General features: G+C 45.4%; 1 protein-coding gene across 1 annotated transcript; it reads left to right on the forward strand.

Annotated features, from left to right (window-relative positions):
• Positions 1-10,117: 10,117 nt before the first annotated feature.
• On the forward strand, positions 10,118-11,032 carry LOC114560131 (nuclear factor 7, brain-like; the record flags this gene model as incomplete). Its single annotated transcript, XM_028585282.1, has 1 exon — positions 10,118-11,032. A coding segment is annotated over one exon (915 nt), but the record flags the coding sequence as incomplete, so codon positions are not given.
• Between the last annotated feature and the right edge of the window lie 977 nt (positions 11,033-12,009).

Raw genomic sequence — 12,009 nt, forward strand, 5'->3', positions numbered from 1 at the left:
CAGAACATATTGACACGTCAAACAAACATATACAGGCAACCTCTTCACTCAGTCTTTGAGATATAAAATAGGTAGCGCTGGACATGGAAATAGGAACATGTTGGTGTTATTTTGTCACTTATTGGCAGAGGTGGGTAGTAACGAGTTACATTTACTCCGTTACATTTACTTCAGTAAGTTTTTGAAAAAAATATACTTCTGGGAGTAGTTTTAAATCACTATACTTTTTACTTTTATTTGAGTGGATTTGTGAAGAAGAAACTGTACTCTTACTCCGCTACATTAGGCTACAATGAGCTCGTTACTTTTCTTTTTATCTCTTTGGTATTCTACGCGTCATTGTTTTCATCCCCCCCGCGTACGCCTCATTTTAATGTTTTATTTTGACAGAGAGAGAGACTTCCGCTAAAGGCTCTACCACGTGACTGTGTTTCTCCAATCAAACGTAGTTGTGCAGTCTCGTCACCGTACTCAAACTTAGCAGTGGGATGGGTTGGCTTTTACATCCATCCATCCATCTTCGTCCGCTTATCCGGTGTCGGGTCGCGGGGGGAGCAGCTCCAGCAGGGGACCCCAAACTTCCCTTTCCCGAGCAACGTTAACCAGCTCCGAATGGGGGATCCCGAGGCGTTCCCAGGCCAGGTTGGAGATATAATCCCTCCACCTAGTCCTGGGTCTTCCCCGAGGCCTCCACCCAGCTGGACGGGCCTGGAACACCTCCCTAGGGAGGCGCCCAGGGGGCATCCTTACCAGATGCCCGAACCACCTCAACTGGCTCCTTTCGACGCAAAGGAGCAGCGGATCTACTCCGAGCTCCTCACGGATGACTGAGCTTCTCACCCTATCTCTAAGGGAGATGCCAGCCACCCTCCTGAGGAAACCCATTTCGGCCGCTTGTACCCTGGATCTCGTTCTTTCGGTCATGACCCAGCCTTCATGACCATAGGTGAGGGTAGGAACGAAAACTGACCAGTAGATCGAGAGCTTTGCCTTCTGGCTAAGCTCTCTTTTCGTCACAACGGTGCGATAGATTGAATGTGATACCGCACCCGCTTCGCCGATTCTCCGCCCAATCTCCCGCTCCATTGTCCCCTCACTCGCGAACAAAACCCCAAGGTACTTGAACTCCTTCACTTGGGGTAAGGGCTCATTCCCTACCTGGAGAAAGCATTCCATCGGTTTCCTGCTGAGAACCATGGCCTCAGATTTAGAGGTGCTGATCCTCATCCCAACCGCTTCACACTCGGTTGCGAATCGATCCAGTGAGTGCTGAAGGTCGCAGGCCGATGATGCCATCAGGACCACATCATCTGCAAAGAGCAGCGATGAGATCCCCAGCCCACCAAACTGCAACCCCTCCCCACCCCGACTACGCCTCGATATCCTGTCCATAAATATTACAAACAGGATTGGTGACAAAGCGCAGCCCTGGCGGAGGCCAACCCTCACCTGAAACGAGTCCGACTTACTGCCGAGAACCCGAACACAGCTCTCACTTTGGTCATACAGAGATTGGATGGCCCTGAGTAGAGACCCCCTCACCCCATACTCCCGCAGCACCTCCCACAGTATCTCCCGGGGACCCGGTCATACGCCTTCTCCAAATCCACAAAACACATGTAGACCCGGTTGGGCATACTCCCAGGCTCCCTCCAGGATCCTTGCGAGAGTGAAGAGCTGGTCCGTTGTTCCACGACCAGGACGGAATCCGCATTGTTCCTCCTCAACCCGAGGTTCGACTATCGGCCGAACCCTCCTTTCCAGCACCTTGGAGTAGACTTTACCAGGGAGGCTGAGAAGTGTGAGACCCCTGTAATTGGCACACACCCTCTGGTCCCCCTTTTTAAAAAGGGGAACCACCACCCCAGTCTGCCACTCCTTTGGCACCGTCCCAGACTTCTACGCAATGTTGAAGAGGCGTGTCAACCAGGACAGCCCCTCCACACCCAGAGCCTTGAGCATTTCTGGACGGATCTCATCAATCCCCGGGTTGTTTGACTACATCAGTGACTTCCGCCTGGGAAATCGACGACAATCCCCCGTTATCCTCCAGCTCTGCCTCTAACATAGAGGGCGTATTAGTCGGATTCAGGAGTTCCTCAAAGTGCTCCTTCCACCGCCCTATTACCTCCTCAGTTGAGGTCAACAGTGTCCCATCCTTACTGTACACAGCTTGGATGGTTCCACGCTTCCCCCTCCTGAGGTGGCGAACAGTTTTCCAGAAGCACTTTGGTGCCGACCGAAAGTCCTTCTCCATGTCTTCTCCAAACTTCTCCCACACCCGCTGCTTTGCCTCTTTCACGGCAGAGGCTGCAGCCCTTCAGGCCCTTCGGTACCCTGCAACTGCCTCCGGAGTCCACCGAGATAACATATCCCGGAAAGACTCCTTCTTCAGTCGGACGGCTTCCCTGACCACCGGTGTCCACCACGGTGTTCGTGGGTTACCCAAGACCGTAAGACCACAGCTCCTCTCCGCAGCTTCAGCAATGGAAACTTTGACCATTGTCCACTCGGGTTCAATGCCCCCAGCCTCCACAGGGATGCACGAAAAGCTCCGCCGGAGGTGTGAGTTGAAAGTCTGTCGGACAGGGGCCTCCTCCAGACGTTCCCAATTTACCCGCACTACACGTTTGGGCTTACCAGGTCTGTCCAGAGTCTTCCCCCACCCCCTGACCCAACTCACCACCAGATGGTGATCGGTTGACAGCTCTGCCCCTCTCTTCACCCGAGTGTCCAAAACATACGGCCTCAGATCAGATGAAACGATTATAAAATCGATCATTGACCTTCGGCCTAGGGTGCTCTGGTACCAAGTACCAAGTACACACACAGTCTCTGCTTCCTAAAACAGGAAGGAAAGCTGGCAAAAAAAAAAAAAATAGCCGACGTGCTGTAGATGCGTAAATCACAACTCTTATCAATATCACTTCCCCATCAGTCAGGACCAAGATCTAGCCATAATTACACTTTAATTACACTTTTAATTACAATTACACTCCACCTGATCTTCTAAGAACGGTGAAGCCGTTATCAGTGTAGGAGTATTGATTGGTCAGTAGGCGATGCTTTAACACTGAGTATTGATTGGTCAGTAGGCGGAGCTATAACACTGAGTATTGATTGGTCAGTAGGCGGAGCTATAACACTGAGTATTGATTGGTCAGTAGGCGGTGCTTTAACACCGGTTGATCTCTGATCTGCAACTTAACCTGCTTCCGACCAGGTTAGGCGTCCAGCATGAGTTACCACGGCGATTGAACCCGATAACAAGTGATCCACCTTTGTGATTGAAAGCATGTTTACCTTAGTAAAAGTGCCAGACAGCAGCTCCATTACCTTGGTCTAGTTCTGCCTGCAGAGTCTGGTAAAAAAAAAAAGTGTAAAGGTTTGGAAATTTGTGTTACTTGTGCTTATTTATTTTTTATGTATTATTATTTTATTGATATTATTTTTTAAGTACTTGAATTTACATGGATTATTTTAATTTAAGCTATTTTATAATTAATTATTGGATGAACTATAATTTGTCTAAATATGATTATTTTGTATTTTTGTCCGTCTGATTGAATGCTTGTGTTAAAAAATAAATCAGACGTTACTCAACAGCTACTCAGTACTTGAGTAGTTTTTTCACCAAGTACTTTTTTACTCTTACTCAAGTAATTATTTGGATGACTACTTTTTACTTTTACTTGAGTCATATTATTCTGAAGTAACAGTACTTTTACTTGAGTACAATTTTTGGTTACTCTACCCACCTCTGCTTATTGGGAGCAGTAGGCTAGATGGAGCCAGTTACCTCCAGGATCTGTGCTAAGCTAGGCTAGATGGAGCCAGTTACCTCCAGGATCTGTGCTAAGCTAAGCTAGATGGAGCCAGTTACCTCCAGGATCTGAGCTAAGCTAGGCTACATGGAGCCAGTTACCTCCAGGATCTGTGCTAAGCTAGGCTAGATGGAGCCGGTTACCTCCAGGATCTGAGCTAAGCTAGGCTAGATGGAGCCAGTTACCTCCAGGATCTGAGCTAAGCTAGGCTAGATGGAGCCAGTTACCTCCAGGATCTGTGCTAAGCTAGGCTAGATGGAGCCAGTTACCTCCAGGATCTGTGCTAAGCTAGGCTAGATGGAGCCAGTTACCTCCAGGATCTGTGCTAAGCTAAGCTAGATGGAGCCAGTTACCTCCAGGATCTGAGCTAAGCTAGGCTACATGGAGCCAGTTACCTCCAGGATCTGTGCTAAGCTAGGCTAGATGGAGCCGGTTACCTCCAGGATCTGAGCTAAGCTAGGCTAGATGGAGCCAGTTACCTCCAGGATCTGAGCTAAGCTAGGCTAGATGGAGCCAGTTACCTCCAGGATCTGTGCTAAGCTAGGCTAGATGGAGCCAGTTACCTCCAGGATCTGTGCTAAGCTAGGCTAGATGGAGCCAGTTACCTCCAGGATCTGTGCTAAGCTAGGCTAGATGGAGCCGGTTACCTCCAGGATCTGTGCTAAGCTAGGCTAGATGGAGCCAGTTACCTCCAGGATCTGTGCTAAGCTAGGCTAGCGGTGTGTATGTATGGACTTATCTAACTCTGGGGGGTACCGGGGATAAAACAAAGTCCCAATAAGTCGGCATGTTCCTTAGATTTAGATCACAATAGTCTATATTGACAAGTTCCACTTCCGGGATTGCTCCGTTGCCGCCGGAAATTCTCCCAGATGTCCCTCATTTTGGCCGGATGTCCGGTCCCCTTCCTCTGTCTCTGTGTTGGGGTTCTAACCTCCGGTGGATTTGTGAGGACTATGGTTACCTGCTCCTCAGATCTCTGCAGGGTAAATCCAGACAGCTAGCTAGACTATCTGTCCAATCTGAGTTTTCTGTTGCACGACTAAAAACTACTTTTGAAGTCTTTTCCTGAGGCTATTTTGCAGAGGCATCGTTATCAGTGTTATGGAGCAGCGCTGCACTAAAGACATTGAGTTGCTAGCTGTTAGCACGTTGTCATATTACCTGCCGAGGGAGTTCTCATACATCATTGCGATAACGGTCTACAAAAAAGATGGGACCACTGACCTAATATTTTGTTGCACAACCTTTAGAGGCAATCACTGCAATCAAACGTTTTCTGTAGCTCTCGACTAGAGTTGTGCACCTGCTAACAGGTAGCTTGGCCCACTCTTCCTGAGCAAACTGCTCCAGCTGTCTCAGGTTTGATGGGTGCCTTCTCCAGACTGCAAGTTTCTGCTCTTTCCATAAATGTTCGATAGGATTCAAATCAGGACTCATAGAAGGTCACTTCAGAATAGTCCAATGTTTTGTTCTTATGCATTCTTGGGTGCTTTTAGCTGTGTGTTTTGGGTCCTTATCCTGTTGGAGGACCCATGAGCTGCGACTGAGACCGAGCTTTCTGACACTGGGCAGTACGAAAGTCTTGAGATTTCATTGTGCCCTGCACAGATTCAAGGCACCCTGTGCCAGGCGCAGCAAAGCAGCCCCAAATCATAACCGAGCCTCCTCCATGTTTCACTGTAGGTATGGTGTTCTTTTCTTTGAAAGCTTCATTTTTTCGTCGTGAACATAGAGCTGATGTGACTTGACAAAAAGCTCCAGTTTTGACTCATCTGTCCAAAGGACATTCTCCCAGAAGGATTGTGGCTTGTCTATATGCATTATAGCAAATTCCAGTCTGGCTTTTTTATGTCTTTTTTATGAGTCCTCCTGGGTCTTCTTCCATGGAGCCCACTTTCGCTCAAAAAGTGACCGATGGTGCGATCAGAAACTGACGTACCTTCACCTTGGAGTTCAGCTTGCATCTCTTTGGTAGTTATCCTTGGTTCTTTTTCTACCATTCAGACTATCTTTCTGTTCAGTCTGGGGTCGATTTTCCTCTTGCGGCTGCACCCAGGGAAGTTGGCTACAGTTCCATGGACCTTAAACTTCTTAATAATATTTGCAACTGTTGTCACAGGAACATCAAGCTGCTTGGAGATGGTCTTGTAGCCATTACCTTTACCATGCTTGTCTATTATTTTCTTTCTGATCTCCTCAGACAACTCTCTCCTTTGCTTTCTCTGGTCCATGTTCAGTGTGGTGCACACAATGATACCAAACAGCAGTGACTACTTTTCTCCATTTAAATAGGCTGAATGACTGATTACAAGATTGGAGACATGTGTGATACTAATTAAAGAAACTAATTAAAGCTGCGAGCAGCGATGGACGGGCCCTCGCGCCTCTGCGCGCGTCGGGGTTACCGGCGGACGCCGCTCCTTGCGACCGTGCATTCACGCGGCACTCAGACGCCGTGAATAGTCAACAATGAAAAGGGAACTCCCCGCCGAGTTCAATGATAGCTCACACAAGACTCTACGTCATACGGTTCATTAGCTGTGAAAGGGGGCGTGGCTAAAGCATAGGGGGCGGGTCCAACCATCACCAATTAAAAATGAAGCCTCTGCTGAGATGAATGATACCTCACACAAGACTCTACCTTAAATGGGTCAGCATGTATGAAAGGGGGCGTGGCTTAAACATAGGGGGCGGGCCAAACCATCACCGATGAAGAAGGAAGTCTCTGCTGAGTTCAATGATACCTGACACAAGGGTATACCTTAAACGGTTCAAATGGTATGAAAGGGGGCGTGGCCTGAGTAAGTGGGCGTGGCCATATTATAGGGGGCGGCTCAGTATCACACGTAGACCACACATTCTGAGTTTCATGCAAATCGGATGATGTTTGTCATATAAGGCAGATTTCCTGTTGCCAGCGGGGGGCGCTATGACCAAAAGTCAATTTTGGCCTGTAGGTGTCCTCAGGTCTGGACCCTTGTCAATTACGACAACGTACACTCAAGTTACAACAACTTCTTTGTTCATCGCTAAACACTCAAAATGGCCGCCACGCCCACACCGTCTGACGAAAAGTTTTTCTTTTAATAACTTTTCATCGTTAAGGTGTTGGGATGGTACAGACCAAGTTTGAAGTCCATCGGATGACATCTCTAGGAGGAGTTTGTTAAAGTATAGCACCTTGACTTTTAGGCCTACTTCCTGTTGCCACTAGGGGGCGCTATGACTTTAAGTAAATTTCGGCCTTTATTTGTCCTCAGGGTTGGACTCTTATGAATCCTGAAAAGTTTCGAGGTAATCGGACAACGTACACTCGAATTACACCCACTTCCTGTTTCGGGCGGGCGAACGCACAAAATGGCCGCCCGCCACGGCACGCCCTATGACGAAAAGTTTTTCTTTAACAACTTTTCATCTTTAACATCTTAAGATGGCACAGACCGAGTTTGAAGTTGATCGGACGAAATCTCTAGGAGGAGTTGGTTAAAGTACGACATGTGGAAATAGCCAAAATCGCACTAATTTCGAACATTTAATTCAAAATGGCGGACTTCCTGTTGGGTTTAGGATATGGCTCTAATGACGTTTTTTGTACATCTTGACATGTTACATATGTGTACCAAGTTTCGTGAGTCTACGTTAAACGCACTGCAGGGGCTCAATTTTCTTAACTTTCTAGGGGGCGCTTGCGAGCCATTTTTGTGCGCCTATTCCCGAAACCTTTAAAATACGTAAATTTTCACCAGACTTGATGCGGCCGCCAAATTTGGTGAGTTTTTGAATATGTTAAGCCCCTCAAAAAAGCCAATTCATTTGACGGGAAAATAATAGAAAGAAAGAAAGAAAGAAAGAAAGAAAGAAAGAAAGAAAGAAAGAAAAATAATAATAATTCCTTCAGTTTCAAAAGGTCCTTCGCCGCTGTCGGCGCTCGGGCCCTAATAAGCAATAATTCATCTCTTTTCACAGCTTCTTTGCTTTATTCTATGACATACCAAAGGCATGCAAGTATACATGATATAAAATAGCTTTCAATTTCATCTCTTTTCAGGAGGAATGAAGCATTATTTCAATGAGCTGTAAGGGTACCAGCAAATTTGAGCACGTCTGTATGTGTGAGCTCCTACACACTGTTGTGTCACAGCTGCAGACATCGCACCCACAGTCCCTCTCTGGACACATATGATTTTCCACTTATCTTACTCGTAATAATCAACCTATAATCACACATAATACTCTTTGTTATATATTTTTCCTTAACAATCGTTCATAATTATTTATTTAAATTTGTTATACATGTTGCATGCGTCGCATTACAATCACTGTCTTCCTTTCAATTATTACTCATTGTGTATTTCATCATCTACTTAGGCAAAAAGTCCCCAATCTTCCTAGGTAGAGACCTGTGATGGAAAGTCCCTTGTTTTCCACTTTTTAGAGACGGAAAGTCCCTTGTTTTCCACCTGTTGGCTTACGTCAGGGATCTCAACTTACTTGACGCTATATAAAAGAGACTTCAGATACAGTATTAGGGGACCACTAAGGTCTATATAAAAGAGACTTCAGATACAGTATTAGGGGACCACTAAGGTCTATATAAAAGAGACTTCAGATACAGTATTAGGGGACCACTAAGGCCTATATAAAAGAGACTTCAGATACAGTATTAGAGGACCACTAAGGTCTATATAAAAGAGACTTCAGATACAGTATTAGGGACCACTAAGGCCTATATAAAAGCATCCAAAGAGCACCATGTCATGGGACCTTTAATGCAACATCATAATGTAGCACTGCTAGCTGTTTCTGCAATATGAGCCATCACTGGATAGTATTCTGCACTATGCATATTTATTTATTCATCTCTGTTACCTTCAACTGTGCAATATGTCATTTCTATTAATCCGCATCTTACTTATCGCACCGTATCTCTGTGTATATATACTGTCTGTATATGTGTTTATTGTGTAAATATGTTTGATTTGATTTATTACTATTATTATTATTATTATTATAATTCTACTTTTTTCTATTTCTTTTATGTATATTTTTCTCCTATGTCTACTTACAGTTTTTCCAACTGCTTACACACATTTTCAAAACTGTCTCCTTTTTTCAAAACTCTACACAAAGTTCCCAAAACTGCCCACACAAAATGCAAAATGCCTCACATCTCCTTCAAAATGAAACACTGCATTAAAAATACAATAAACACATCTCAAAATGAAGCATTTGCATCAAATGGCAAACACTTTTTTCAAAAATAGTAAATTTTTGGATATATATATATACAAAATTTCTGCGACATGAAAAGATTTTGTGTGTAAGCAGTTGAAAAAAATGTGTATTTGTGTTATTCTGTTGTGTGTACATTTTTCTTGTGAGCTGCTGTAGCACAGGAATTTCCCCAGTGTGGGATTAATAGTCTATCTTATCTGATGTTATTGTGTCTGAAGCTTAGCAACACTTCAGTCAAACTGTAATTGTAAAGTTACACCCTTCACCTGACTCGCCTCAGGCAAACCAGGAAATGGGATGTGGCCATGCCTCATTGAAACGAAACAAACGCACTGAGAGACGGACAATAACATTCACCTTTAGTTCAAAATCGAGAGAGGACATTTACAGGAGGGAATACTGGGAATACTACAATACTGGGAATACTAGAATACTACAACTTCAACCAGCTGCTGACTCAACAAACTGAACGAGGCTTTTACAAGAACAAAGACTCAAGGTGAAAGTATGTTTCAGGGAACAGTGAGTGGCTGAGCTGTCTGTCTGCTGTGTTTTCTACTTCACTCGGAGACTAAATGGCTTCAAAATTAGAGGACGATCTCTGCTGTACAATCTGCCAAGACATCTTTAGACGTCCTGTCTTCCTGTCATGTACCCACAGCTTCTGCAAAGACTGTTTGCAGAGCTGGTGGAGAGAGAAACAAGCACGTGAGTGTCCAGTTTGTAAGAAAATATCTCAGAAATTAAATCCACCTTTAAATCGGGTGTTACAGAACCTGTGTGAGAGTTTCTTACTGGAGAGAGATCAGAGAGCTTCAGAGGCTCGCTGCAGTCCGCACTCTAAGAAACTCAAACTCTTCTGTCTGGACCATCAGCAGCCGGTGTGCTACGTTTGCAGAGATTCAGAAGAACACACCAACCACAGATTCAAACCCATCGATGAAGTTGCACAACAACACAAGAAGGACCTTCAGGAAACTCTGAAGCCCTTAAAGGAGAAGTTAAGGGTTTTTGAACAAGTTAAAGTGAACTGTGATCAAACAGCAAATCACATAAAGCTCCAGGCCCGACGCACAGAGACGCAGATTAAGGATCAGTTTAAAAAGCTTCGCCGGTTTCTAGACGAGGAAGAGGAGGCCAGGTTGGCTGCACTGAGGGAGGAAGAGGAGCAGATGAGTCAGAGGATGAAGGAGAAGATGGAGGCTCTGAGCAGAGAGATAGCAGCTCTTTCAGACACAGTCAGAGCCACAGAGGAGCAGCTGGGAGCTGAAGACGTCTCATTCCTGATCAACTACAAGGCTGCAGTGGAAAGAGTCCAGCAGTGCCCCCTGCTGGATGAGCCACAGCTGCTCCCAGGAGCTCTGATAGACGAGGCCAAACACCTGGGCAACCTGAGCTTCAACATCTGGAACAAGATGAAGGACATGGTCTTCTACACTCCTGTGATTCTGGACCCAAACACTGCTCATCCATGCCTGACCCTGTCTAAAGATCTGACCAGTGTTAGACGAGGAGAGAAACAGCTGCTTCTTGATAATCCAGAGAGGTTTGATGGTCCCTTCTCTGTCCTGGGCTCTGAGGGCTTTGACTCAGGGACTCACAGCTGGGATGTCGAGGTAGGAGACAGTACGTACTGGGAATTGGGTGTGTTAGCGGAGTCTGTCCAGAGGAAGGGAAACATTCGGTCTGGGCTATGGACAATATGGTTCTTTATAGGTAAATACAGAGCTCTCTCCCCTTCAGCTCCAGACACTTATCTCCCGCTACTGAAGAAGCTCCAGAGGATCCGAGTGACTCTAGACTGGAAGAGACGCTATCTGTCTTTCTCTGATCCTGATACGAACACACTCATACACACCTTCACCTTTACACCTATTTTCATGCTCACTGAAAAGGTTTTTCCATATATAAGAGCTGAGTGTAAAATTCCACTAAGGATTTTACCAGTGAACGACTCTGTGTACTTCTGATCTTGCTAGCTTTTGAACATTACCAACCCTGCCTTTGACTTAAAGGTCCCATGACATGGTGCTCTTTGGATGCTTTTATATAGACTTTAGTGGTCCCCTAATACTGTATCAGAAGTCTCTTTTATATAGGCTTTAGTGGTCCCCTAATACTGTATCTGAAGTCTTTTATATAGGCCTTAGTGGTCCCCTAATACTGTATCTGAAGTCTCTTTTATATAGCGTCAAGTAAGTTGAGATCCCTGACGTAAGTCAACAGGTGGAAAACAAGGGACTTTCCGTCTCTAAAAAGTGGAAAATAAGGGACTTTCCATCACAGGTCTCTCCCTAGGAAGATTGGGGACTTTTCGCCTAAGTAGATGATGAAATCCAAAGCCTTAGTGGTCCCCTAATACTGTATCTGAAGTCTCTTTTATATAGACCTTAGTGGTCCCCTAATACTGTATCTGAAGTCTCTTTTATATAGGCCTTAGTGGTCCCCTAATACTGTATCTGAAGTCTCTTTTATATAGACCTTAGTGGTCCCCTAATACTGTATCTGAAGTCTCTTTTATATAGACCTTAGTGGTCCCCTAATACTGTATCTGAAGTCTCTTTTATATAGACCTTAGTGGTCCCCTAATACTGTATCTGAAGTCTCTTTTATATAGACCTTAGTGGTCCCCTAATACTGTATCTGAAGTCTCTTTTATATAGACCTTAGTGGTCCCCTAATACTGTATCTGAAGTCTTTTATATAGACCTTAGTGGTCCCCTAATACTGTATCTGAAGTCTCTATGGTGTCCAGAGAGGGCAGACCAAAACAGAACTATCCCTCTTCACCAGTCTGTTTAGCCTTTTCTGGTCCCGCTCTGTGCTCCCAGCTCCCCAGCGGTAGAGGGACTGTGGGTGCGATGTCTGCAGCTGTGACACAACCGTGTGTAGGAGCTCACATGCAGCTGTAGCACCATGTCATGGGACCTTTAATGCAACATCATAA

The sequence above is a fragment of the Perca flavescens genome, chromosome 8, assembly GCF_004354835.1.
Source record: "Perca flavescens isolate YP-PL-M2 chromosome 8, PFLA_1.0, whole genome shotgun sequence".
In the NCBI taxonomy this organism is placed as follows: domain Eukaryota; kingdom Metazoa; phylum Chordata; class Actinopteri; order Perciformes; family Percidae; genus Perca; species Perca flavescens.